The sequence below is a fragment of the Anabas testudineus genome, chromosome 7 (genome assembly GCF_900324465.2).
Source record: "Anabas testudineus chromosome 7, fAnaTes1.2, whole genome shotgun sequence".
In the NCBI taxonomy this organism is placed as follows: Eukaryota; Metazoa; Chordata; class Actinopteri; order Anabantiformes; family Anabantidae; genus Anabas; species Anabas testudineus.
Genome location: NC_046616.1, coordinates 15,871,264 through 15,897,311, shown reverse-complemented (window position 1 = coordinate 15,897,311; position 26,048 = coordinate 15,871,264). Strand labels below are relative to the sequence as shown.

The 26,048-nt window shown below is 43.5% G+C and overlaps 1 protein-coding gene across 4 annotated transcripts in view; it reads right to left on the bottom strand.

Annotated features, from left to right (window-relative positions):
- The window catches only part of zbtb46 (zinc finger and BTB domain containing 46), a 55,778-nt gene that overhangs the window by 28,322 nt on the left and 1,408 nt on the right, over positions 1–26,048 (bottom strand). For 3 of the 4 annotated variants that reach the window (XM_026367648.1, XM_026367651.1, XM_026367650.1), the window contains exons 2-3: positions 8,140–8,362; positions 7,059–7,983 (exon numbers count right to left, since the gene is read on the bottom strand). In XM_026367648.1, coding sequence (XP_026223433.1) covers positions 7,059–7,983; positions 8,140–8,325 — 1,111 coding nt within the window. In that variant the 5' untranslated portion in view covers positions 8,326–8,362. The remainder of the gene's footprint in view (positions 1–7,058; positions 7,984–8,139; positions 8,363–26,048) is intronic. The other variant, XM_026367649.1, reaches the window with a different exon arrangement.

The window sequence follows — 26,048 nt, the reverse complement described above, 5'->3', positions numbered from 1 at the left end:
ACAGTGTGACACATAAGCCACAGTGAGCTGTGCTGCCAGGCTCACGGCTACAAGGCCCATTACCGGCTATCAGATCACTGGAGGAGAGAGGAGAGAGGCATCATAACTCACATCAAATCACATCTCCATCTCATATCTCCAAAAGAGAGGCCTTGTCGTGGAGCTCCAGTTGAAAAGGAGCAGGACGAGGCCTTGATCAAATGTATGGTTTTAGTTGTTTTTATGGTTTTTCAATGAAAAGTAGCTTAATACCAACATACGAGATGTCACATGATGCAGACACATATAATGCATGAGATGCAAGGACGTTAAGTTACTTTAAAATCGTTTGCTGCCTATTGCATTCAAATTCATACTCTTTGAAGTAAAATCACACATAAAGGCATCATACACGGTGCATCCATAAGAAAATTGGCTCTGACATCCATTGCAAATACGTATCCATGAATCTACTTTGAAAGATGTGTCTCTTATATGAGAATCGTAATTTGAACCCTTTCTTTAGTACCAAGACAATCCAGTGATAGGTGTTTGTACATCCATGCAAATAGGAACTATTAATAGTTAATATTAATGCTACTAAACTGACTAAATCAATCACTATTCATGGTGCATTTTAAGTATATTCTATATATATAAAAAGGGACTGTGTTTGTCATACTTTGTAAATTCCTCATTTTCCTTTATGTATGCTTTAGAATAAATAACAGATGATTTTTACAGGCTACTGAGCATGTGTTTGGTCTACAGAGTTCACCACAACCATTAATATATCTGTGTATAGTCATTTGGGGTATGTGATGCAGTATAAAGTGTGTTGATGGGTGTGGGTGGGGTTTTAGCTGTGGGGATACTGCCGTGAATGTTCAACCACAGAAACCTCCTGACCCACCCACCCATGTACCGTGCCAACAGGACATCCTGTTGGGATGCATTCTGGGTAGTTTAATTCTTCGACCTGTACGATCAATGCCAAGAGATGTGTGTGAGCGCAGACAAAGTTTAACCACATATGTTTTTCAAATGCAACGTAGGACTTGTCCTGCACAAATATTTTATAGCACATCTGCAGGTGTTATGCATACGTTTATATTCTCGCATGTAAGTTGGTGGGTGAGTGTGTACAGTGTGTGTGGGCTGTGGCTAACTAAAGAACACACATGGGCCCAACCCAAGTACACTCAGGGTGGGATGGCTAATCTTTAACCCCCCACACACACATACACACACACACACTCCTTCTCCTCCTCCTCCTGCTCCTCATCTCCACCCAGCAATCCTTCTCTGTCCTGTTCCAGGGGCAGGAGGTGGAGAGGTGGGGGGTGCTGACGTTTTGGAAAAAAGCCACGGTCAGTAGTGGGGAGGGGGCAGCTTCCTGTCCAAAATGGTTCTTTTAAAGCCAGAGAATTATAAATAGAGCAGGTGTCAGTATTGAGAACTGAGAGAGAGAGAGAGAGAGAGAGTGCTGTGAGAGAAAAAGACAGACAGCAAGAGTGTGAAAAATTGTGTGAATGTGTGTGTGTGTGTGTGTGATGGCGTGGTGGAGTAGGAGAAGGGGCTTTTAGCTGGTGGACTGCCCATAATGTCCAGCAGGATGTGAGGTCATATGACAAAGATGGCTGGTGGGTGGTGAGAAATGGTTGGTTACCACGGTGATAATGGAACTTTTTTTTTTTATTTGATGGGGACCGAACAGGAGGTTGACATGAAAGAGAGAGAGAGAGAGACAGAAAGAAGAAAAGACGGGGACAGAAGAGTATTTTAATGTTCTGTCCCGAAAGAACAAAAAACAAAAAACAAAACCATTGTTTCTAACATAGAAGTTATGAGGGGGGAAATGTGTGTGTGTGGTGGCAGGGGACAAAAAGGGGAAGGAGAGGATGGAGGGGAAACTCACGGAGGTGGGGTGAGTAGGCCGCAAAAGTCAATAGGGTGAGAGGAAAGGGTTGAAATCATCTGTGCAGTCAGAGGACAAAGAGGCAGAGCAAATAGGGGGTGGGGGAGAACAAGACGCAGAGAGAGGCCTGGAGTACAAAGACACTGAGAGACAGAACTGATAATAGACTGACTGTGAAAAAAGTGAGAAAGATGAACAGAGAGCACCACACACACACACAGAGAAAGGCTTGGAGAGAGTGGTGAAAATACAGAGGGAGAGGCCTCAACATGATGTAGTTACAGAATCTCACCCACAGCATGTCAAGCACCGAGGCCACAAAGAAAGGGGTTAAAACTTAAGTCCACACAGTCTGAAATATTAAATCTATTTTGGTTTTTAATGAAGGAGGAGTGAATTAGGGAGGAAATATGAGAGTAGATTATTAAACCAAGAGCGAGGAGAAGGGAGAGAAGAAGTGGAGAGGTGTGCGAGGGGTGAGGGGGTTGAAATCTGTTCACGGTGTTTTAAATATTAAACCTATTTCAAGTTTAATGAAGTGCAAATACTATGGGGAGAGTCTTAACTGGAATACAGAGAGGAAGGGGGCGAAAGGGGGATCCGATTCATTATTTCAAGTGTTCACCTTTAGACTGCCGAGACTTGGGGAGAGGAGCGCAGGGAGAGAGAGAGAGAGAAAAGTGAGAAAGTTTATACGGAAGTGCAAACTAGAGGGCAGTTTTAAGAACGCCTGCCTGCAGGCCCCAGGTGAGTCCAGGAGGCTGGAGCTCCTGAAGATGATGGTCTGAACTGGAACAAGCCAAAACATGCAGCACTAAGTGCAGCACTCCCGCACTCACAGGAATAAACAGGACGGAGTTCTATGGAAAAATGATTTCACTTTTTAGTACGCCTTTGTGTGTCTGTAGGCATGTGTGTGAGTGTGTGTGTGTGTGTTAGTGGTTGAGGAGGGGAACTCTGAGGCCACACAGCGAAGAGGAAGACAGTCAGATAAAGATGTTGGATTTCAAAAAAGATTCTCGATGTAATCAATGTGCAACAGCTAGAGGGAAATGGAAAGAACAGCCCACGTGTGATTGAACTGTTCATGTCTACATAATCAGATGCTCTAAGCTGTGTGTGTGTGAATATGTGTACACCACACCGGCCATGTACCAGATTGCCAAAATCCCCCAAGCTGCCACTAAAGGTCACTGTGTGTGTGTGTATGTGTGTGTGTATTTTTTTTTTAATACCAGCGAGAAAAACAAACAAAAAGTATTTCCAGTGCTGTTATTATGTGGGATAAAGATCAAGTTGGTGTTTGCCCCAAGTATAAACGAAGTAAGAAAGAAATCAATCATTAGCTCATGTTTTCATCAGCTCAGACTTCGTTTGAATGAATGAATGAATGAAAATGGAGAACAGAAAGACACATTCACAGACTGAAAATCATATCAGTATTTTAGAAATTCTTATTTATTTCCTTATATCCTGTGGACTCTAAAGGGAAAAGATTTCATTTGAAATCTTTTGAGTCTGTCTGTAATGTGATAAGGATAGGTAGTAAACAGAGGTCAAAATACGCAATTCATTGATTTATTTTTACTGGTTAAAATATCACAAACTAGTTTTCTAAACTTATTTTGCAAAACCAAAATCCAGTGCAACAGAATTATTCAACTAAAATGTAAACAGAAATGATAAATCGGTCGTTAAAGTTTACAACAATCTAATTGAACAGTCAACTTATTGTTCTGGTACTACACGGTTTACAGGAGGAAAATCTGACGTGATGCATCAAAGATGAATATACTGAATTATTAAATAAATAAATAAATAAATAAAGCTTGACTGCAATTTTTAAACCGCTCTGTCTTTGATTTGCAGATGCTTTTTAATCCAGGTCTGGAAGAAGCAGCGAGGGCCAAACTAAAAATAATTTTAGGTAATTATTTAAAGGTGTACGACATAAGCAGACAGAAGAAGTAGAGACTATTTAAAACTCTCTCCCTCAAAATTGTCACTTCTAATATAGCATTGTGCAGAAAAAAATATACGCACGTGATCAGATCATAGGACTGCAAGCGCTGCAGGTTTCTTTGTTCCTGATTCACATGTAGCATGATATCAAATATTTGTGTCGGCAGACAAGGTGAGCATGAGATAGAGTGAGATCAAGCATTAGTGAGAGAGGGAGAAAAGGAAGTCGAGCGCTTAGTGACCTCAGTAATGACATCAAGTGAGCACAGCAGATGTTTGCAAGGGAAAGGGATCTAAAGACAACAAATCCTAATTCCTGAAGCTGTGTATGTCAACACAGGCACGCGGCATTTTCATACAAACGCTCTGAAACGGCTTTGTGCTAATACACTGATCCTTTACACCAGCAGATATTATCCTTATATCGCAGAATAATCCAGCACCGCCCTCGGTCAGACGGCCACTGTGTGGTATGTAACATAAGCATGTCCAACTGTAAAGCGTGGACGCACATCGCAGATGAATGAGAGCAGGCAAGAGAATGTGAGTCTAGGCACTTCTCATCAATAAAGAATGAAGCAATTAAGCTAATCTCAGACTGAAGGTGCCCTTTCTCTTTTATACCTACCATATCGCTTGATGGAAACCAACAACTAGACTTCATGGACGGGCAGCCGCACCACGCAGACACAGCCCTTACAATAACCCTAAACTACTGAACCTGAACAGAAATGAGCCATGATACTGAAACGATAAGTTGATTAATCAACAGCAGACCTCTCTCACAGCGGACATGTCATATACTGCAGTAGGAGAAGCACAGGTGTAATTAATAACGTATCTGATATTGTGCCTGCTGGCTTCCTGTCATGGTTTACTGGGAATCGAGCCATTATTTGTGTTATTATTTAGACGTGTACTTTTCCTTGTTGCGACAACTCCGAATGTTTGCTATAAAAATTATTTATTAGTTGATAGATACAAACTTAATTTGTGTGTATTGGAAGTGATCAACCATTTATAAAGTGAAGATAGCAGGTTTAGATACTTAGATGTATTGTTCCACTCAGCAACATTATTTAACTTAATCAACATTATTTTATGAGAAAGAGGTCTAATCTGTGTTGTACAGACTCAATAGCTATTTGCTGTCTACCTTGTGACGTGTTGAAATTGTACCCTTTAAATAGTATTCATTATCACTTTGTAATTTGTTGGTCCTTCCATGTGGCTTTATATCTGATTCTGATCTTCTACCGAAGGTGACAAAATCCTGGACTTAAGGAGACTTAAGACTTAAGCAGACAAACTCTTTTAAGCCCTAATAAATCCTGTGTATTTATGACCCTGACTTGGTCAAAGTAAAATTGTAAGAACCATTGTAAGAGCTTCTGAGAAGTAGAAGAGCACTCCCACAAACAAAATATCACAACACCCCTGTCCCACACCAAAACCTGTTCAGCTGTCCCCCAAACTTAAATACACAGCACCCGCCTCCTGCAAACTGACTGAACACACAGTCGTGTGACATATCCTGCCCGTCATACACCACCACTCTTAAATAAAATGTCAGCTCACTGGTCACATGATCTCTTACTTCTAAATGGCAAGGTCAGCCCTCTGAAGGAGACCTAAATAGTTGATAATCTCACCAAACAAAGACTCTGATTTCTTCCTTCCCTGGCTCTTCGTGATGGTGAGCCCATTCCTGAAACTCGCTTGAATGTGGGGGGATAAATGGTGGTTCTTTGGCTTGCACCAGGTGAGCCTACACCAGCAGCAACACTAGACTTCCTCTAACCTTTAGGAGCGAAAACACTTCTCGCGGTAATGACTGCTTCACCACGGCCAGACTTAAACTCTACCTTCTACCACAGTGCAGAACTGTACAACTTGGTTTATGTGGTTTTGCATGTGTGTGTGTGTGTGTGTGACTCTGAAGCTCAACACAAGAAATACTTGGGCACCATAATAAGATCTGCCAGCAGGTCAGAAAATCGGGGACTCGGAGGTAAACACTATATCCATAAGCTCATATGGACCTGGATCTGTCCTCTCCAGCTTTCTTTTCTTACACTCTCTCACACTACCCCCTCTCATCCACCACTTTCTCTCCCTTTTCCCTCCTCTCGCCCTTTCTAGAAGGTCCTTCCCTAAACCCCAGAGAGAGGGGGAGGAGCCCGGGATGGTGAGGACGCGCTGGTAATCCGTGCAGTGACCCAGGTCAATTCAATTATCCTGTTTTCTTTCGCTGCGCGACGCGTGTGCCCATTTCACAGCCAACTCCCTTAATGCGCCCAGGATTAGCTTCTCTTACTTTTAATGATCTACCTATCGACGCCTTGGGCCCCACAGCACACATGCAGACACACACATATAGACCCACAAACAGAGAGACACACACACAGGTGTGTTTTTTATGTATTAGTTTTAGCGTAAAATATTTCACTAAATACACTCTACAAGAACGAGGATCAAGAGAGAGCGTGTGCGAGTGTGTCTGTGTGTACATTTGTTTGTTTATGTAGGAGTGCGGCTTACATAAACTACAGCAAGAAGAGGATTGTACTCACCATCTGCATTTACCCATCACCTCACACCTTCAAGAACTGGGATAATCATCTTATGCCTAACATGTTATTGAAGAAGCTCACTAATCTCAACCCCAGAGGAGGAAAAGAGGTCATTTTACACTAGTAAACTGAGTGGATGGCTGAAATATTCACACACTATTAAGCACAGACGTGCGGAAAGACATCACGCATGTTCTGGTAAGGTGTCTGATCACTGGCACGTGACTCTGTTGGTTCGAAGATGTCTTTTAAAAAAGCAGCATGGATAAATTAGATTCTGTTGTAGTTGGGTGTTGAGTCGTTACTCTCACCCAATTATCTAACTTAATTGTATTATCTCACTTGCCATTCACTAATTACATGACTGGATAACTAAGCAGGGGCCAAGATAGCGAGTGCAGTGACTCTGGTAAAGTCTAAAGTTACAAAGTCATAGAATCAGCTCTACTAAGTTATTTCCATGACGTGTTCTTCTACCAGTCCAAGTTAACACCACCTGCTGTTGTGAGATTAAACTAATAGCCTCTCCAACAAATCAACTATCAAGAGACTACTAGGACCTGAAAAGACAGTTTGCGCACGTCTCACATGTACTGGAACTGTAATAACTTGCTTGTCAGCCTTACCTGGGATGTCCTGTCCATTGTAGTTCCAACCAGCCACCGCCAGCATGGAAGGCAGGGGAGATCCAGGCCTACTGTCCCTGTCTCTCTCCCTGTCCCTGTCTCTGTCCCAGGTCCTCTCAGCCTGCTGGGTAATGTGTCTGACTGTGTCCTTGTTCTTCCTATTCTTCCTTCGCCCTGAACCTGACAGGGGTTGCCAGTGCCCCTCTCCACCTCCCACAGCAGCACCCCCGGTCCCTTGTTCTCCCTGACTCTGGGCTGCCCCCCTGGGAGTGTCCCGGGGATGAGAGGAGGAGGCGGGAGACACCTGTTCCTCTTTGACGGTGACGGGCCTGTAGTCGTGTGGCCAAGCGGGCTGGGAGTCATGGCAGGCTTCCTCCTGGCTCTCATGGCTCTTGGGGGGTTCTTGGTCCTCTTTGCCATATGTGCTGCCTCCCTCGTGGCAGCTGGCGATGGCCGAATCCCCAGAAGAGTTGGCCGGGCTGGTGCGGCGCGCCAGCCAAGGGGAGGTGCTGCGACCAGACATGATGGAGGCCAGTGCTTCAGAAGCCATGCCTACTATTCCTCCTCCTAAACCTGCTCCTGCAACACCCCCTGCTCCTGCTATACCCACTCCTCCTACACCCCCACCGCCTCCTCCACCTATGCTAGCAGCAGCAACAGCTCCCATTTCAAAGTCAGCCAGTTCATCCGCCATCTCAGAGCGGATGCTGATGTCCAGAGCTGCCTTGATGAAGCTGTGGCAGGCCTGGACAATGTCAGTCATTTGCAGGTAACTGGCAGCTGACATGACCTCGATCACGTTCTTACTGGTGAGAGCGAGGTGTGCTGAGTACATGAAGTCCAGGATGGCTTTGAAGCCTGTCGCCGTGACGATGTCCAGGTGAGTGACTGTAGTCTGGTGGTGAGGCTCCGCCCCTTTTTTAACCTAAAGGGTGAGGAACAGCGTTTTCATAGCGTTTTCTCGTTTAATTATCTCAAGCAGGAAAACATTACGACATTTCTCTAGCATTTTGTCATCAACTAAAAACACAATGAACTAAATTACTATGAGCAGAGACACCTGTCTCTCACAGTCCCTTACCTGGCAGTAAAGAGTCTTAAAGTAGCGTGAGGAGCCCAGGAGGACATTCTTATGGGCCTTGAAGATCTTTCCGTCCACAATGACACAGGCGTCGCAGAGGATGCCATGCTGCCTCTGTTCATTGAGCTCTCTGAGGAGCTGACGGTAGTGAGAGGAGATCTCCATGTCCTCCTTTCTGTTGTTCATCTGTGTAGCTGAACAGAACCTCTCCTACAAATGTCTGCTGCGAAATGAAACAACATGAAAGAAATCAATGTAGGACGCATCAAAATAGTGTAAACATACCAATGTTTAGTAGCAGTAAGATAGTAAACAGTACTAAACCAATAAAATCGAAGTCACATAGCAAATTTCTAAAAACGAAAACGAGGTTTCTGAAAATACAGTCACATATTTGTCCGTATATGTGGTTGACGGCTGTAGTTATGTACAAACCCTTTGCTTAAAATCTTGGTTTCCTTTTAATGTAAGGGGGGAGGAATAAGCGAATTTAGCTGAACCACTCCTTTAAAGACGAGCCAGGGTAAGGATATCTCAGTAATGACTGTGACATAAAAACGACATCAATAGAAACCACATCTCAACTGCCGTAGTTTGATGTCTAAAAACAGCTCAATAACAAATAGTCAAAAACCTCTGTGTTTAAACCGTGTCTGACAGGTTCAGTGGTGTGTAGGTGGGTGTGCGTGCGTGCATGTGTGTGTGAGCTCATTAAAAATGTCAGTTGAAAAGCATACCACTATCACAAAACAGTTCAGAGGAAGAAAAACACCTCATTTAGTACAGACTACTTTACCATTAAATTTATCAATAAACAGTTTCATTTCCTTGGTATTTTATTTCATCTTGTTTCGACTGAATATTCAATCAGTTGTCTAGTTAAGGCAAAAATTCACTCTTGAACCTTCACCTCAGTATTTCTGATCTTACACAGTTCAGTCCAGGTTGAGAACACAAAGTTTTTCTGAAAACTACAGAGAAAAGAAACCTAATGGCAATTTGTGGAGCTTCTCAATGGTCTGGTCGGCGAATGAAGATCCGACTCTCAATATCCATTGACAGGATTACAGAGATGTTACAGGGAGTCTGGTATATTTAATTGTTACTCTCGCAAAATAAAAGCACAAGAAAAGCAAAAGGATAAAACTGTAACCATCCATTAGCCCATAAGGTGCATTTAGGTGCATGTTTTGTTTTGTTTTTTTGGTTTATAAAAACTGATCTAAGACATGAGTGAGTTTTTTTCTTGAGCACATAACATAAAACAATAAAACACATAACAGCACAAAGCAATATTGCCTGTGTCATTTGGCCTGTTGTGCAAAGGTTAGATGGCGTATGAGAGCAGACGGGATACAGGTGAAGGCCGCAGAAGGAGACACACACACACACTCTCTGGTTTTCGTCATTTTAGGGGACAGTACGTTGACATAAATGTATTTCCTGGAGACTTACTCTAAACTTAACCACAAACCCAACCTGTACTCTAATCTTAAACCAAGGCATCACTCTTCTGCAAATTCTATGATTTCCTTGTGGGGACCAGCATCTGGAAATCCATGTCCGCACGACTAAGTGTGTAGTCAGATTTAAGTCCCCACAACATGAGTAATACCTTGTACACACACACACACACACACACACAAACATACACACACACACACACACACGCACAGAAGAAGCAGAAGATGAACACACACGCTCAGGCAGTGCATTAGCCAGAGCATTAGCAGCCGCCGCTCCTGCTCTCGTCTCGGTGAGGGCTAAATCGCGGGGACGCAGTGTTACCAAACGCAGCAGTGATTTGTTTTGGGAACGCCACAGCTGTCAGCTCTCATGGGCCATTCTGAGAGATGACAGCCTGGGTTGGCCAAGGTGACAGCAGCGTTTGCTCGGGGGCCGGCACACTTCAGGTCATGTTTAGCAAAGCTCTGCTCAACCTGATGGCTTGTAAGATCAGATAAATCCACAGTGTCTCCCACGTCCACTTGGACAAACACACCTCCTATGAACAGAAGTGGATGAGAGGATGGAGTGATGGTGACAACTGTTAAAACCTTCTTTGCTCAAGAAAAAAACAACTGTCCCGGACGCAGTCGATATATGGCCGGCTCAAACCTTTCACTTTGATTGGCGTTTCTTTAAGTCATAGAAAGAATTGTGAGGAGGATGAAACTTGGATGTGAATGCAGAGTTACAGTGTCCCTCAGAGTCACAAAAGGCAAGTTTTTACGCAAGCATTTATATCCTCCAGCTCACACATTTCTAAGAAAAAAAATGTACTGGCAGTCTAACCTTGAGATATTTTCCTTTCTGTGTTGCCCTGATGGAGGTATTGAGTCTTCACCCCTTACCTTTGGAAACAAACCGAGCGGCTTTAAAGACACAGCAACTCCCTTCCTCATTTCTCTGCTCTTCTTCTCTCATGGCCACAGGCACATTCAACTGTATAGTTCGATCTATAAGATAGACTCCCTCTAAGGGGCACAGCACAGAAGAAGCCATTTATTCACTGAGAACTACCTCAATACCCAGCTATTCCACATTTTTTCCAGTCAATGTGAATGATGAGATACAGGGTCACTGTACAGCACAAGCTGGTCAGCAGCTCCCATTTAAGAAGTGCAGTATCTATTGGTAGCACAGAGGAAGCAGTGAAAGAAAGCCAGCTATATCAAATCAGAAACCGGAATAAGACTGCCATTGCTCAAGTGATGCATTCAGGGCCCTCCGACTCCGACCATTTTCATCCCTGATACCATTTTCAAACTCATAGTATCAATTGTGAGAGAGTTTTTGTGAGGATTGTGCTACAATTAATAGTCAGTTAATTGATCAGCAGAATCTCTAGGTACAATAATGTGAGGAATCATTCAATCATTCAATAATCAGCCATTTTTTAAAGAAAATGTGGCAAACATGCACTGGTTCCAGCTTTTCAAATATTAGAATCTGATTATTTTAATTGTCATAATGATAGTAAACTGAATCTATTGGGGTTTTGGACAAAGTAAAGCAAATTAAGACCTCACATTGGACTGTGGGGAATTGTAACAGGCGCTATTCCTGCCGTTTAATTTAGAAAATAGTCAACAAATTAATAGCGAGAATAAATAATCGTTACTGTTGCACTCCTATTAGTTCATGATTCAATTTAGTCCTAGTTGGAGAAGGAAACAGAAATAAATAACCTAAATAAAAGAAACTATTAGCGTGGCTACATAAGGAGAGAGAGGATATATTTCACTGGGATGCACTTAATGCAGTTCAGTGAAATTTTAAACTATTGTAATGTTGTTTATATTGAAATAAAGTATGGTACCTGCGACTAAAGTTCGTCAGAGCAAAAAGTAATTGCATGTCAATATGGTGCCACAGTGTGATACAGGAAGCTGTGTGTGTGTGTGTGTGTGTGTATGTAGCATGTGGCTAATAAAATGTCTAAAGACATGATAGATAGTACTTATCAGTACTTTCCTTCGCTGATAAATTGAAGTGACAGAGACAAAGAGGCAGAGGTCCGATCCGATGCAGCAGACATATTAGAGACATACTGAGTTAGTAGTTAGGCAGAGAGGGGGATCTTTAAAGCAGAGTGCTTTGCCCTCTAAACTCTTTGTTTGTCTAATTGGCTTGTTTAATGTCAGTCATGTCCAAATCTCTCCAGTCAAAGAGCTGTTTTCCAAAGGAGCCAATCCCAATTCAACCCCTGCACAGAACTGACTTTTTCATTCCCTCAAACATCTACTCCATCTTACCCCACGAGCTTAGTCAAGCAAAAGGACCCAAACCCACTTCTTCTATTATGTGAGCGCAGCCTTGATTTATACCACCTTTTTTTTATTTCAAATATACCCTTGACGCATGATGGGAAAGTAAGGTGAAATGAACTTTGATTTCAGACAACCAACTAAAGTGAGAAAGGCACAGACTTCTGTGTTTCATTCAAAGCATTAGCAGTCTCACCAAGGCTACAGAAACTAAAGCCTGCTTTCAGGATGTCACAGAACAGAAAAAAAAGCGCTTTTTCATCCCTCTATGAAATTTCAGCACTAAAAAAAGCAAGGAAAAAGTCATCAGAAGGCAGGCTGACACTCTGAGAGGGCTTATTTGTGGTCAGAGACGATTGTTTTCAGTAAAGCATGCCACTACAGCTCCAAGTCCCTGTCACCCTTCTGAGGCCAAATCAAAAGTGACTGTCCTCCTTAACCCCCCCTTTTCTTATACACGCACAATCAAGAGCCCCGTTCCCCTCAAAACACACACACACACACACATGCACAGCCCCTGCCCCTAAATACACAAACACATGCAAGAACTAAGAACACACACGTTCACACGCTTAGTGGAGCCGTCATGGCATCACACTCGGTTTGTCCTGGTCACATCACAGAAAAGTCACTTTAGGCCCCAGCCAGACAACTAAAGAGATGAGACGTGTGATGGAGTGAGAGAATGGGGCTTCCTCCTTCTTGTGTTTCTCTTAATGCAGCCTGTCCCTTCAAGCCACTTCTCTGCCTCCTTGACCGAGCACAGGACCGAGGGGAGACGGAGCGCAAGGTCCTTGTGGATCAAAGGCAGACAGATACTTTGTTTGTACGAGTTTTACCACAGACAGTTTTCACAACGGGCTCATGCTGTGATTTCACAAGGTATTCAGATATCGCACTGTACCTAAGATGTGAACGGTGCTCACACAGGAGGAGGTTTTAAATTAATTGTATACAGTCCCCATACTGACTGTAAAACCACCTCCATCACCTCCACACGGGTCATTTTTCTCCTGCAACCTGGATTAGTTTATTCACCTGTTGTCCAAAGATGATTAAAAATGGGACATGACATGTTCATTTTAAAACACTCAGTTGAGATATTTTTAAAAAGATGTGCCAAGTGCATCATTTGCAAATGAGATTTTGAATCTGTTGACTGGTTTACTCACAAACTACTACAGACTATTGACTTACTATTACAGCAGACTACTGTACATCGTAATGGCAATTTTTAGCATTTGTGGCAAACTAAACTGAACTAAACCAGTGCAGACTGATGCACTCACCCGAGAGCAGAGGCAACTGATGTCGGTTTTAAGTATGAGTAAAAATACAACCTAAATAACCAAAGTCATCCTTTAACATTGACTCGAAGGAAAAGTAATGTATTGAAATGTGAAATTGAACCCACAGAGGAGCACTATCACTAGTGCTCTATCTGTGTGGACATTTTAAAATCTTTCAGCTCATTGTTTTGGGTTTCTAGCCCACAACTTTACTATTTTAATTTTCTTTCATCATTCTCATCAGCATTGTTTCCAGCAGCAGCAGGAAGCTGATACAAAATGACAGACATACTTTTCTCAGGTGTCCGTGGAGACTAAATATGACTCTAAATGAGTCATGCATGTGCTATGCCGTATCTACTGGATGTGTAAATAAGCTAACGTGTTTGCCCTATCTAGATTATAAGAAGATAATATGCTGTTTTTGCTTCTTGTTTTACCACTATAAAGTGACCAAAAAATAACTGAATGCAGAGTTAAATATGTTTTAAGAGCAGTTTTGAAAAAGAAGAAGAGACGTGCACTTACACTCCAATCTTTATCTACCAATACATGATCAGTTTCTCATTTCTACATGAAAGGATTCTTTGTTAGCAGTGAATTCCCTCCTTTTCACATCCCTACTTTTATCTTGGCGCTGTAGTTGTAAATCAGCAGGGAGGATGCAGTAAAAACTGGCCCGAGATTTAAGAAGTGAATGAACGTGAGGTGGAGGGAGGAGGGAACGTCAAGTTGGGATTCAGTAGCCAAGAGCTGGCATTTATATTGTCATCCATCCCAGCTTCAAATCGCAGCTACAAATTTTTTATCAGTTAGGCTAAAAAAGCAATGCATTCCTTTTTGCATATTTTCTAGTAGTAACTTGTACCAGCACACTATCTTCGAGCAGTTTGTATGGAAAAAGCAAACAGTTTGCAGAGCTGCACTGAATGAATTATGTATTATATAGCATAAAGCTTTCAAAACAAAGTGAAATAAATGATGTTAGTCTTAGCCTCAAGAAAAATCTATTAAGAGAATCTCTGACATGGTATGGTAATATATATGAAAAATTTAATGGTAAAAGATGAGCGACTTGGTTTGTTTGGAAATAAACTTTGAAATGAGGAGAAAACAAGTTACTGATGTGAACTGGACATCTACAAGTCAAACCAAACATCATTATGAACACGGAATGCGCAAAAATGGAGGAAAGTCAAAAGTCAAAAGGAGATAAAGCGAAAGAAAAAGGTAAGAGCCAGATTATGAGGAGGATTAAGAACAGTGAAAAAGAGAGAAAATAGATAGAGCAGAGACAGCATGGCCAGAAAGATAGAGACAGAAGATAGAAAGAGGGGGCGACAGGAAGAGAGGGGAGAGTGAGTCAGGCAGCCAATATTTTTTAAACAGCTTTGCTTCCACTCAACTGGGCATCAAGGCCATTATCCTGGGGTTAATCCCCAATCCGACGGAGCTGGCAGCCTTCCGGGACAAGCCAGGGTGGCAGCCCATCAACAAGGCAGGCACGGACAAAAATAACACACACATACTCACACACATGACACACAGGCACACACAGCCAGACACAGGCGAGCATGCAAGCTGCAAATAGACAAAATAACACAACACCGCTATTAACTGAGAATGACTTTCTCTTAGCCTTCTTCATCCTTTATTTTCAGTTGAAAACAATCAATTGTTCATGTTTTTTCTCTTATTTTATGTCTGACTCTGACTTCTTTATTTATTCCCTTGTTCCTTTTATCACACACCCTCCATCTGTCCACCTTTATTTTCTCTACCTTCCCCACCAGCTCTAATCATGCCACATTTCGCACAGCTACCTTGCTCTCCTTTTCACTGTTTGCTCTCTGTTTCTTTGGCCAGCATCCAAGGAGCCAAGGTGGAGGAAGAGATTGACTCAAAGAAGGATAGCCATGTCATGTGGAGAGGGACCAAAGAAGATCCAGGAGGCTTAGGGAGACTTAGCGCTATTCCCTTCATGCCTCACTCTTCCTCCCTTTAGTCCCATCCTGCACGCATTGCCAGAAAACAATACCTGGACCCTACCCATGGACACCTGAAGACCTCCATGTTGCTCATTGTGCTTCTTACAAAGATCTGTCGCTGTAATGCCGCTCGTCTAACCAGGCTGTACAGTGCAGCAGCTCCAGCACTTTCCAGCCATCTTGTCCTGTCCCTTTTAACAGCACAGGTGTTAAGCCTAGAGTGATCTTATAGACATCCAGCCATAGTAAGGATGGATTGGGATCATCCCGGAGTGACCAGGAAACTGTGTCTAAGGCGTTGTTGTCCTGTTGATAACCTCAACCCTACTGGTACAACTTCACCTCTAGCGCCTCCAATGACCTATACAGTCTCAGTGATAATATTTAACAAGAGCTTCAAAAAGGTGTGAGAAATGCTATATCACCCCATCTACCTATCAGTCTGTTTGTCTTTAATGTCATTCTTCCTCATTAGACTTGTGCATGTGTGTGTATTTGGGTGTGTGTGTAGTTTCTGGGCTATCTTTCTCTCTAGGCCTCTAAGCCTGCTATGTCTCCCATGGTAACTCCCTGACTGACGACCCGGGGCTTAGCCTAAATTCTCTCTCTATTAAAAGCTGTGAAATGCAAATAATGAAACATCTCATTACCACTGTCGGAGAACCCAAAATGAAAAGAGCGGAGAGGGGCGAATGGGAGGACTGTAAGACAACGAAAGAGGGCTACAGGGGAGGGGTGGGAAGGTGAGAGGACAGGGAGAAACGAGAGCGGGAGCCGGAAATAAAGGAGTAGAGCAAGAAGAGGGAAGGATGGGAGAAGAAAAGGGAAGGGAAAACCTGAAAGGCAGAAAGGGAGGGGGGGCAGGAGAGGTGAAGGCACAGAAACAGATAGATCGGACAGAGAGGCTTTTGTTTGAAATGTGTTGCCGTTCACATAGAGAGTAGCCAGGACTGGCCACCTATGCAAGCAGGGGTGGAGTCCTCGATGAACTGAGCCGTGAGCTGGGTGGCGTCATTCAAATGTTAAACAAGCAGCACATATCCACGTCACACTAAAGTTTCATGTAAACATGTGATGTCAAGTAATGTACGTGCACAAATATAAGCTTCTAAAATTCATTAAAAATGATCTTATGTCCAAAGATGATTATAAGTGTCTGAATTTTACTTTGGATCTCACACAACAGCTAAACGCACATGTATGACACTGCTTTCGCTCAATTTAGTGTAATTTTATTACAGGAAAGGACTCATTTAAAACAACTGATCTGTGTGGGACAGGGAAGTGAAATCACCTACAGGAAGTGTCTGTATTTGGGTTCGCAGGTGGGAGGAGAGTAATGGTTGTGGCAAAGAAGAGGCCTCATGTGACAATGACCACATCACTTTGCAAGGCCTCTTGATGTAAAACCCAGTTTCATAACTGCAATGGAGCAGAAGACTCATCTGCTGATGTACAAACCCCTGATATCATTGGGAGATTTAAGGTGTGACATGGTTTAAAAGTAGGATTAGTTCCTGACTTCTGGGAAATCTATGTGTTGTGTAAGGGTTTTTTTTTTCTGGTCACAGATGCATCATGTTTTTTCCCCTTTTGCTTTCCTAACAAGGTTCATTAGTGTACAAACTAGTGTCGCTCTGTAAATGTTTTATTTGTTTTATTTAAATATAAAATCAGGATTGTTGTTGTTGTTGTTTTTGTTGTTGTTGTAGCGATTAATACTGGACATAATACAAGTCAACTAAACTAGATGAGTTATCTCACACAGACATATGCATGCTGGGCTGTCCACATAGTTTTGGCCATGTAGTTTTTCAGATTGCTTCAGTGCAGTAAGGGGTTATGACCTTTAGGGTGGCATCTGCTGAATCAGTAATTTGACTTCTGCCCATCAGTCTATATGCCTGGAGAAAAAAACTGAATTTTCCTTTAATTCTCCCCTTGACCTTCTGCTTTTACTTCCCTTTGGCCTTTCTCCTCCACTTACAGTGATTTTGTTTTTTTTACTTCACTAAAGCACCAAATGGTTTTGTAGCTAAAGTGACGATGGCAATACAAAGTTATGGATGGGTTAAAAACTTACACTGAACACACACCCGGATCTCTCACTGCCAGTGAGCCACTCAGTCTGCGTGTGTGTGTGTGCATGTGCATGTGCATGGTTGTCCAGACTCTTTCATAGGTCTTAACACAAAACCTGTCACAGCAAAAAGCAACCTGTCACGACTCAGCTAGACATGACTGTAGCACACAGAACACAAGCAGCCTGTTCCCAAGCTGTTAAAACAGTCACTGCAGCCACAATCTCCAAAGGTCTCAGACAAGAAAATACACACTCACACACACAAAGAGCAAGAAAACAGTATGGAGGAAATGAAACAAAGGGCTACCAGGGGAAAGAAAATGTAAAAAATGGAACATATGGAACAATGAACACTACCAGTCCGTAAGGAACAAATGTCTGAAATGTCTGAGGACTGAGGGCTAATTGTTATTTGTTCAAATGTGTGGTTTTTGGATGTGCAAGTGAATGACTGAATGATGGTGACTCATTGCTGGTGGCCAGTCGCTATCTGGTGCCGAGGCGGGTGTCCAGAGAGTGTGTCTGTGTGTGTAAGGGTAACTTGGTGTGACTGTCGCTCTGTCAGACAGCAAACAGAGGCATCTTTCTCAAATCCACACTGGGCCGCAGCTTACAATGAGCTCATGAAAAGCGGGGAGCAAAAAAGCCGCGGCTTAAGTGTGTACTCGCAACTTCAACAGGCACACCCTCCATCCCCCCTGAGCAAATATTAAGAGAGACTTCACTCCCCGCTAATCTAATTCACAAACACTCGAGAGCACACACAAAGAAGAAAAACACATAATTTGACTGTTTAGTCAACAACCACTAGTTACTTACAACTACCATTCCTGCAAACTACTGTACAACAACTGAGCAGCACCGTGATTTACATATAGATAGAGAAGTGATTATAAAAAAACATTTGTATATAATAGCCTGAGGCTGTGTTGTCACTCATCAAGCTGATCAAAAAGCAACTACTATACAGCACTGATGAATCTTGGAGCGCTTTTGGGAACCTGTCCTTCAACAACGGAAATAAAGGAGGTGAGATAAAGGGAGAAAAATCAAGGGGAGAGGAGCATCTAAATATGGAGACACTCGCATTTTGGCGTCAGAAAAGAGACATGAATGGTAAGAAAGAGGGAGGGAGATAGGGGATGCAAGAGGAAACAAAAAAGGGAGGGAGAGCAGGAGAGGTGGGGAGCACACAAAAAAACAATAGATGGAATAAATGTAATGTTGAAGCTGAACAGAACATGAGATTGATGGTTGCTGAGCCTCTGTGGTTTCTTAATCATTGCAACGTTGCTTAGTGGACTACTGGAGTACTAAAACATGGAGGACACTCAATTTAGTCTGCAAGACTGGAGAGTTCACAAACGCACACTGTATCACCACAAACGCTCAATCGATGAGTAGCATCGATACTGGAGGTCTGCATCTCCAGTGATCACTGAAAGTGTTTCAGCGGTGCCGTTGTACGACCCGCCGTTCCCCGAGGAGTTACAGCAATTTGATAAAGAAACGTGAAGTGAAGTGAAGTCTGTGCTGAAATGCAACTGCTTAAAAACATACTTTTAAAGGAGTTTTGCATAGACAACAGCGTGGCTTGAGGCTACCACGTCCCCCGTGATTGACGAAGGGCGACGTTGAACCAGACAAATGCCTCACCTGAACTCTCCCTTTCGTCCTGAGTTCTCTTCTTCTGTCATTCTCTCCCCCCCCCCCCCCTCTTATCTGTCTGTCTGTTGCTTCACTCAGAGCCTGTTTACTCGAATGCAGTTTGACGTCTGACTGTCACCTGTTGACTAACGTGAACGGCTGCCATGGCTTGCAGGCTTTTGGAACTAGTGCTGCTTTTTTCCCCCCCCCCGACAGCCATGGAAAGAACTGCAAATTCACATAAAGAGTTGGCAAAGCCAGACATCAGAGACACAAAGACAGAGGGAGAGACAAAAGGACCACTGTGTAAACTCTCATGATCGTGCTCACCATCGCTAAGGACAACACCCACCTTGGAAACCTAATTTTGAAGAAGTCACACATTCCCACATTGTGAGGCAGTGCCAGTATCAGGTGTCCGTCCAAACCACCAACCACCAATCAACCACCACCCCCTTCGTGACACACCAGTGCACACACCAAAACAACCGGTGGGAGGTGGCGAGATAGAAGACAGGAGGGAGGGGATGGGAGTGCGGGGGTGAGAAAGCGAGAGTAAAAAAGAAGAGGGCAAAGGTATAGACCCAAGTGGAGACAAAGGCAGAGAGAAGGACAATGAGTGAAAAGTGGAAGAGTTGGGAAAAACAGGAAAATAGAGGTGATGAGATGAGGTGAAAAGCGCACCGCCAGCTCACCATGCGCATTCACAGAGCGAGAGAGAGAACAAAACCACGGCAACAATGAGACCTCCATGTATATGCATGTTTTGCTTGCATGCGTTTGTGCTACTGCAACATTGAAAAAAAAGCAAAAAGCAGTGAGAAAAGCAATTGGGGGAATCTGCCCCTGGCCACTGAAAAGGGGATGTGAACCTGCTCACTTCTGTTCGCATTTGGATTGACTTCACCTCTTTTGTTTATAAAGGGAACTAAAGGGACACAGGAGGGGCCGTGAAAATGTCCAGCAACAATGATAGAACTGTGCTTTCATCACAGATCCATAAAGTTCCAAGGATCAGTTGTTCAGCTCTGAAAATGTGTTTATGTATCACGTCCCCGTTGAGACGTCACCCTCTAACCTAAAGAGAAGTGTTATTCTTACTTGGATGGCACAACTTGGCAGGTAAGACAGTCCCAGGCCAGGTTTGTGCTTTAGCAGAAAACTGGACCCTGCGTCCGTGGTTACTAGTTGTGGAATTAACAGGAAGTATAAATATGAGCTAGGGTCAGGGGGAAGGATAAAAATGAGAAAGGGAACAGGGATAGGGTAAAAATGAGAAAGGGAGTAGAGGAAGGGTAAAAATGAGAAATGGAGTAGGGAAGGCCACAGGAGGCACCTGGCCCACTTACAGCACAGGGAGGGGGTGGAGGAGGAGGAGGAGGAGAGGTGGAAGATTAAGGAGTGGGAGGGAAAAAGAAAAGGAGAAGGTGGAGGAGGAGGACGAGGAGGGAGAAGACAAGGAGGCCTGGAGAAGAAGAAGGAAAAAAAAAAAAAAGCCACAGAGATGCACCTGGGACGGAGCGGAGGGCACGGGGGAGGAGGGTGGAGGCCAGGGTGAAGTGAAGGAAGAGGAAAAGGAGAGATGAGGAGGCAAGAAAAATTAGATTGGGGGGGGGGGGGGGGGGGGGAGCAGCAGAGAATGAGAGACGGAGAGAGGGAGAGAAAGGTGAGGGCTGGTGAAGTAGAGTTGGCCTTGTGATGCTGAGAATGGAGGTGGTGTATGAGTGCGTGCGCAGGATGAATGCGTGTCTTTCTGCGCACGCATGCGTGTGTGTGTGTGTGTGTGTGGGTGTCTAAAATTATGACGAAAAACTAACACCTCACCCAAAGTATGAATAACCGATCACAACAGGCCAATGTAGGTTCAATCTCTTCTCCCGGCACATTTGAGCAGCCTGCCGATACCACTAATATCCCACTAATACCACCCACAGTCCTCGCTCCACCTCACATCAATGAATATTTCATGTCCTGATGGCACTTTTAAAGCAAAAACTAATTAGCAAATCCAAGTTGATCTGGCATTAGTCATATCAGGCCAATTAAAAGCCCAGTCCTACTGTACATGTTAATGGCAGCGAAGTGGAATAATTGTATGTTGAGCAGGGGAGAGAATGTTAAACAGGCCTTGTTAGCAGCACTTTAGCACTCTAGCCTGAGTCCATGGCTGGATTACAAAACTCTACAAAGCAGGATAATGTTCGTCAAGAACACACACACACACATACAGAGGCGCACACACGTGTTTGAAAGCACCAAACGAAAACTCTATCCATTAATGAGAGTGTCGCCATCAATTCCATGGGGTCAGGTCCGATACTTATAGCTGAAGAAGAGAAATATTTCCAGGGAAAATGATGGTTTTATGCTTCAGTAATAATATTAAACAGGGATCCAAATATTGGCAGAAGCTCACAGGTCAGATGTTATGCTGTATTAGTGGCAGAAAACCATTTTGTGCTCCACACAGTTTCTCTGAGGTCAGCGCCAGTCAGCATAAGGTTGTAGAGACAGGATTTGTGTGGTACCGAGTAGAGAAAGGTGTTGGTTTTTATTTGAGTCTCTCCAACCTTCCCTCTGTGTGTTTTTTTTATGCAGGAGTTTAGATTGAGACAGACAGCACTGACACACACAGACTAAACTGTGCTGCACGAAAAAAAAAAAAAAAAAAAACCTGACAGAATAACAAGGGCTAGAACTCTTTTGGAGTGGATGTCTGTTTCATCAACCCCCCCCCCCCTCTTCTCCCCATTCTCTCTCCTTCACGTTCCCTCTTTTCATTCCTCTCTCTGCCTCCCCTGTCTCCCTCTCTCACCTGAGCTTTGATATGGAAATCTCTCACCAGCCAGAGCCGGAGGCTAGTTGACTGTTTCTAAAGATGTATTTGCTCAAAGCCGCTCAATTTCTCATCAAATGCTCACACTGTGTGTATAAAAGAAAAACTCTTTCACTGGGAAAATAACAACTAACAACCACATACTTATACGAGGCTTTCAGCAGTCTGCAGACCCCCGAATTCAACAAAGAGTTTTTTTCACCCCCAAACAATCAAGTTCTTAATAGCTTATATAAATTTGACTAAAAAGATGGCGACCTTTCCACAAAGTGGAGAGCTGAGGACGCTAACTATCTTGTCGATAGAGTACTTTTACTGAGCATGAGTGTTCTGTGTGGACGGTTTACCAGTCCTAATTATGCTGCATTAAGGATACCCACGTTTATATATAGAGAGAGAGACAACTGGAACTATTCAAAGAAAAATAAAACAATCTGTAGAAGAGCTCGAAATAAGTGAATATTTTAGGCATAAGTCCGAAAGTCAGTTTGGGAAGATAACACATTTAGTCAGAATGGAAAACCTGCGCTGCACAGTAATCTGTCCAACATCAGCTCATTACCAGAAAGTTAGTGATATCAGCGGTTAGTGATTCGAAAAAGTGTGAATCACCGTTTGCAAATAGAGGTAAATTTCTAGGTGTTTATAATTTGGAAAGCCTTTTCTCTCTTGATTCTAGCAGCAATGTAAAGTTTTCAGCCAGAATATCTAAAAAAATCCTCAGGTGAGATACAGCTTAACTGAGTATAACATAACATACAGAATAGCACATGGTTTTTAATTAACCGAGCTATACGGAGCAATTTATAGCCGGAATCAGCAAAGCTGAGGAGATGAGAAAATAGATGCAATTTCTGTCTCTGCCTTTGTTCTCTCATTAACGACTGACAGAAAACTAATTGAAAGGGTGATATGTGCATGTTATCAACCTGGCTTGCATTACCTGACGTGCAAAACAACCGCCATCATCACTTTGCTTGTTGCAATATTTGTTTTGACGACATCTGTACAAGTGAAAACATCACACAGTACACAAAGCAAAACCAACAATTAGTGCATTACGCTCGAACAAAAAATGGAGAGGGACTGATTAGATTTCAAGGCCTGCCCGACTTTGGACGTTGATGCAGTTGATAACTGCTGTTAGAAAATGTCATAAATTCCAGAAAATAACTCACAATACTGATAAGCATTGTGTGATCACGACGCCCTCGCTGGAAAGCGTCGATCTGCTTCGCATTCCAGCATAAAAGAAAAACACACCCTGATAAAAGCACACAAACTGAAACCCCTCATCTGTTTCCTCAGGAATGTGTGATCTAAAAGGTGTTTTGCAATATCAACAACTTCTTAGAAAAATTCTGACATCTTGCCATTTTCCCTGCACAAAACCCCGCTTGTGTTTATTTTTAGCACCAATTCAATTACAATTTATCTTCTGGACTTTCAATTCTCCCGCGCGCGTTAAAAAATGTGCAACAATCGCTGCAAATTGCCTTCTAATTTCAAATTCTGCGACCAAAATGAAAACAAAAGACAAGAACAGGGCGGCTTTTTTTATTATTTTTTGTTTTCCTTGACATCGCGTCACGCGTGCAGGTGCACACTTGGAGGTGCATGTGCGCTCACGCACACAGTTATGAAATATTAACACCTAAGTGAAAAGATCGGAGACAGTGCAGTGGAGAGCATTTCTGTGTGTGTGTGTCTGTGTGTGTGTGTGTGTGTCATGTGAGGTGGGGTTAAATTCACCTGTTCTCCCTGTTGTGGGAGGGGGTGAGCATGTCAGATAGGTGGATAGGGAAGACAGCTGTTACACACACAGAGACACACACACATCCCCCCACAGCATCCGTGTAACCCCAAGGGGATTAGGAACACCTGTATTCAGCGCTGCACAATGAGCTATAGGAGCAGTTAAGCTAAAAAGCCTTGGGAGTTATTAGGAAATAGAGGGGGGGATGGAGCCGGTGAGGATCTGGGGACTAATGCGCGCCAAACTGTCCTGACACAAAATCAGATGTGAGAATAACAATATTCAGGATGTGACAGAGAGAAGACAGAGTTGTCAGAAAACGCCAGGGAAGACACGGCGTGTCATGTAAGACGCGTACATGCGAGAGTAAACGGTTCATTTTGCAGTGTGTTAGCCAAACAGGTGTTCCCATTAACAAGTGAGCTCCGAGGGGGGATCGAAATGAGAAAAACTGGCAGAGAGAGATGGAGACAGGGAGATGAATGGAGTACAAGGCTGCTAACAGGGAACAAATGTGTCTTTATGGAGTGTGCGCCTTCTTCTCTCAGTTTCTGCAAGATGTACAGTAAAAGAAGTAAACTTACTACTCGGTTTGTTCCCATGCTGTCTAAATAAACACACACACACACACATATGCTTGTGAGGGGGTTGTACACTACATCCCCAGGGTATGCGTAGCTGAAAGCGACTAACCTGCTACCACACAGTTCAGCCCACAACCTGCATGGGAGCACTGAACACCACCTACACACCAGCAGGCTTACACACACACAACAACACAACACAACACAAACACACGCAGCTACGAGGCAAAAACAGTGTCCTGAGACTACCACCAAGAATCAAGACATTGTGCCCCACCTTCGCTGTTTCCCCCACAAACAGTACGAAGCTGTGCGTGGATAAAATTCACAGTAACAAACTCCACCGCCTTCAACAAACACCCGGCGAACACTCAACTTTAACCACGAGAAGCTGAAAGGTAAATTTTACTCACTTATCTCGTTTAATCAACTCTAAAGGTTCATTCATGAGAGATAACACAAGTCGAAAACGCTTCAAATCCTCCTTTGCAATTCCACAAGCACACGCACAGCTAAGATTTTTTTTTTTTTTTCCATCTTTCAGCCGATCTCGCCTACACTCCTCCTCCACTCCTCCTCGTAGCTGTTGTCTTGGTCTGTATTATTTTTTTTCCCCCGTGGAACACAGATGGAGAAGGTGCAGACACACACACACACACATGCACGGACATGCACACACTGATGTCCACTGTTCTCGCAATGGTGAAACTACACGGGCCCCGTTTCAGGGAAGCAACCTCGCCAGGGCAGCGGGTGTCGAACCCAAAGACACAAAGCATGCTGGGAGACAGTCCGTGGCGTGCTGAATTAGTTTTACCTCCATGACAGCTGAGAACTGTCAGCATTAAATCAGGCAGTTGAGTTTTCTCCCGCTCACGGGGTCTCAGATTAAATGTGTATGCATTGACACACATGCATGCAAACCCAAACGCACACAAACACACACACACAACACACAAACACACACACGGTAATTGAATTACTGAATAGAAGACTTTGGAGGGTTTATCATATCAAGCGCCAACCCTTAACTCTGTAGTAGGAAGGACAAAACAACCAGACAAATCCAGTGAGGCCTAAGACCATTTGGAAAAATGGCTACATGGTCTCTTAATCCCAAAGATCCAGTTAGCGGATGTCAAACTGTGGGAAGTGTTTAGATCGAACTGGCTTCACTTGTAGTTGCCACCATGAGCTCAGCGGGTTAACTTCAACCCAAAGTCAAAGCTGGCTTGGCTGTATTATAAAGTTTCTTAAAATATACTCTATAACTAAACACCTACAAACTGGGTCCTTTTGAGAGGACAGTTCCCAAATGGAGAGTGAGTTTAATAGTTTGGTAAGTGTGTGTCTGCCTCTCATCAGGCTTTACATTATAGAACAATTAGTAAAATCTCCCTCTTCTAAGTTTGAGTCATATCATTAAAAAGTTTGGAATTCCCAGTACAAAAAAATAAATAAATAAATAAATGATTATATGAAGAGTGACATAAGTGACATAAGTGAGCTCGCTGTCGCTTCTACGCATCATGTGCTGAGGAGTCACCTGGCTGCAGCCCGCTCAGGAGATGCACGACAGCCAGGCGCACAGGGCTCTCGACTACACACCGAGCGCGAATCAAGTGGGCTTGTCCCCCCCCCCATCTCTTGTGGTGAGCATGGCAGAAAATGGAGGAAGAAGACGGAGCTGACCGGTTTGAGAGGGCAGACAGCAGGCAGATCCACAGCACGGGAGACAGACAGAGGAGCGGCGAGGGAGGGAGAGAGAGAGCGGTCGCCAATAAACAGACAACACACTTGACGCCACACTTTTCAACTCATACGGATCAGATGCTGATCAGCGGCGGGCACCTCAACAATTACCAAAATTACCCAAAAGCACCATCTGCAAACAAAATCCCCCCCCCCCACCCCTACCACCACCACCACCACCCCTGTCTTGTCTGGCACAGTGGG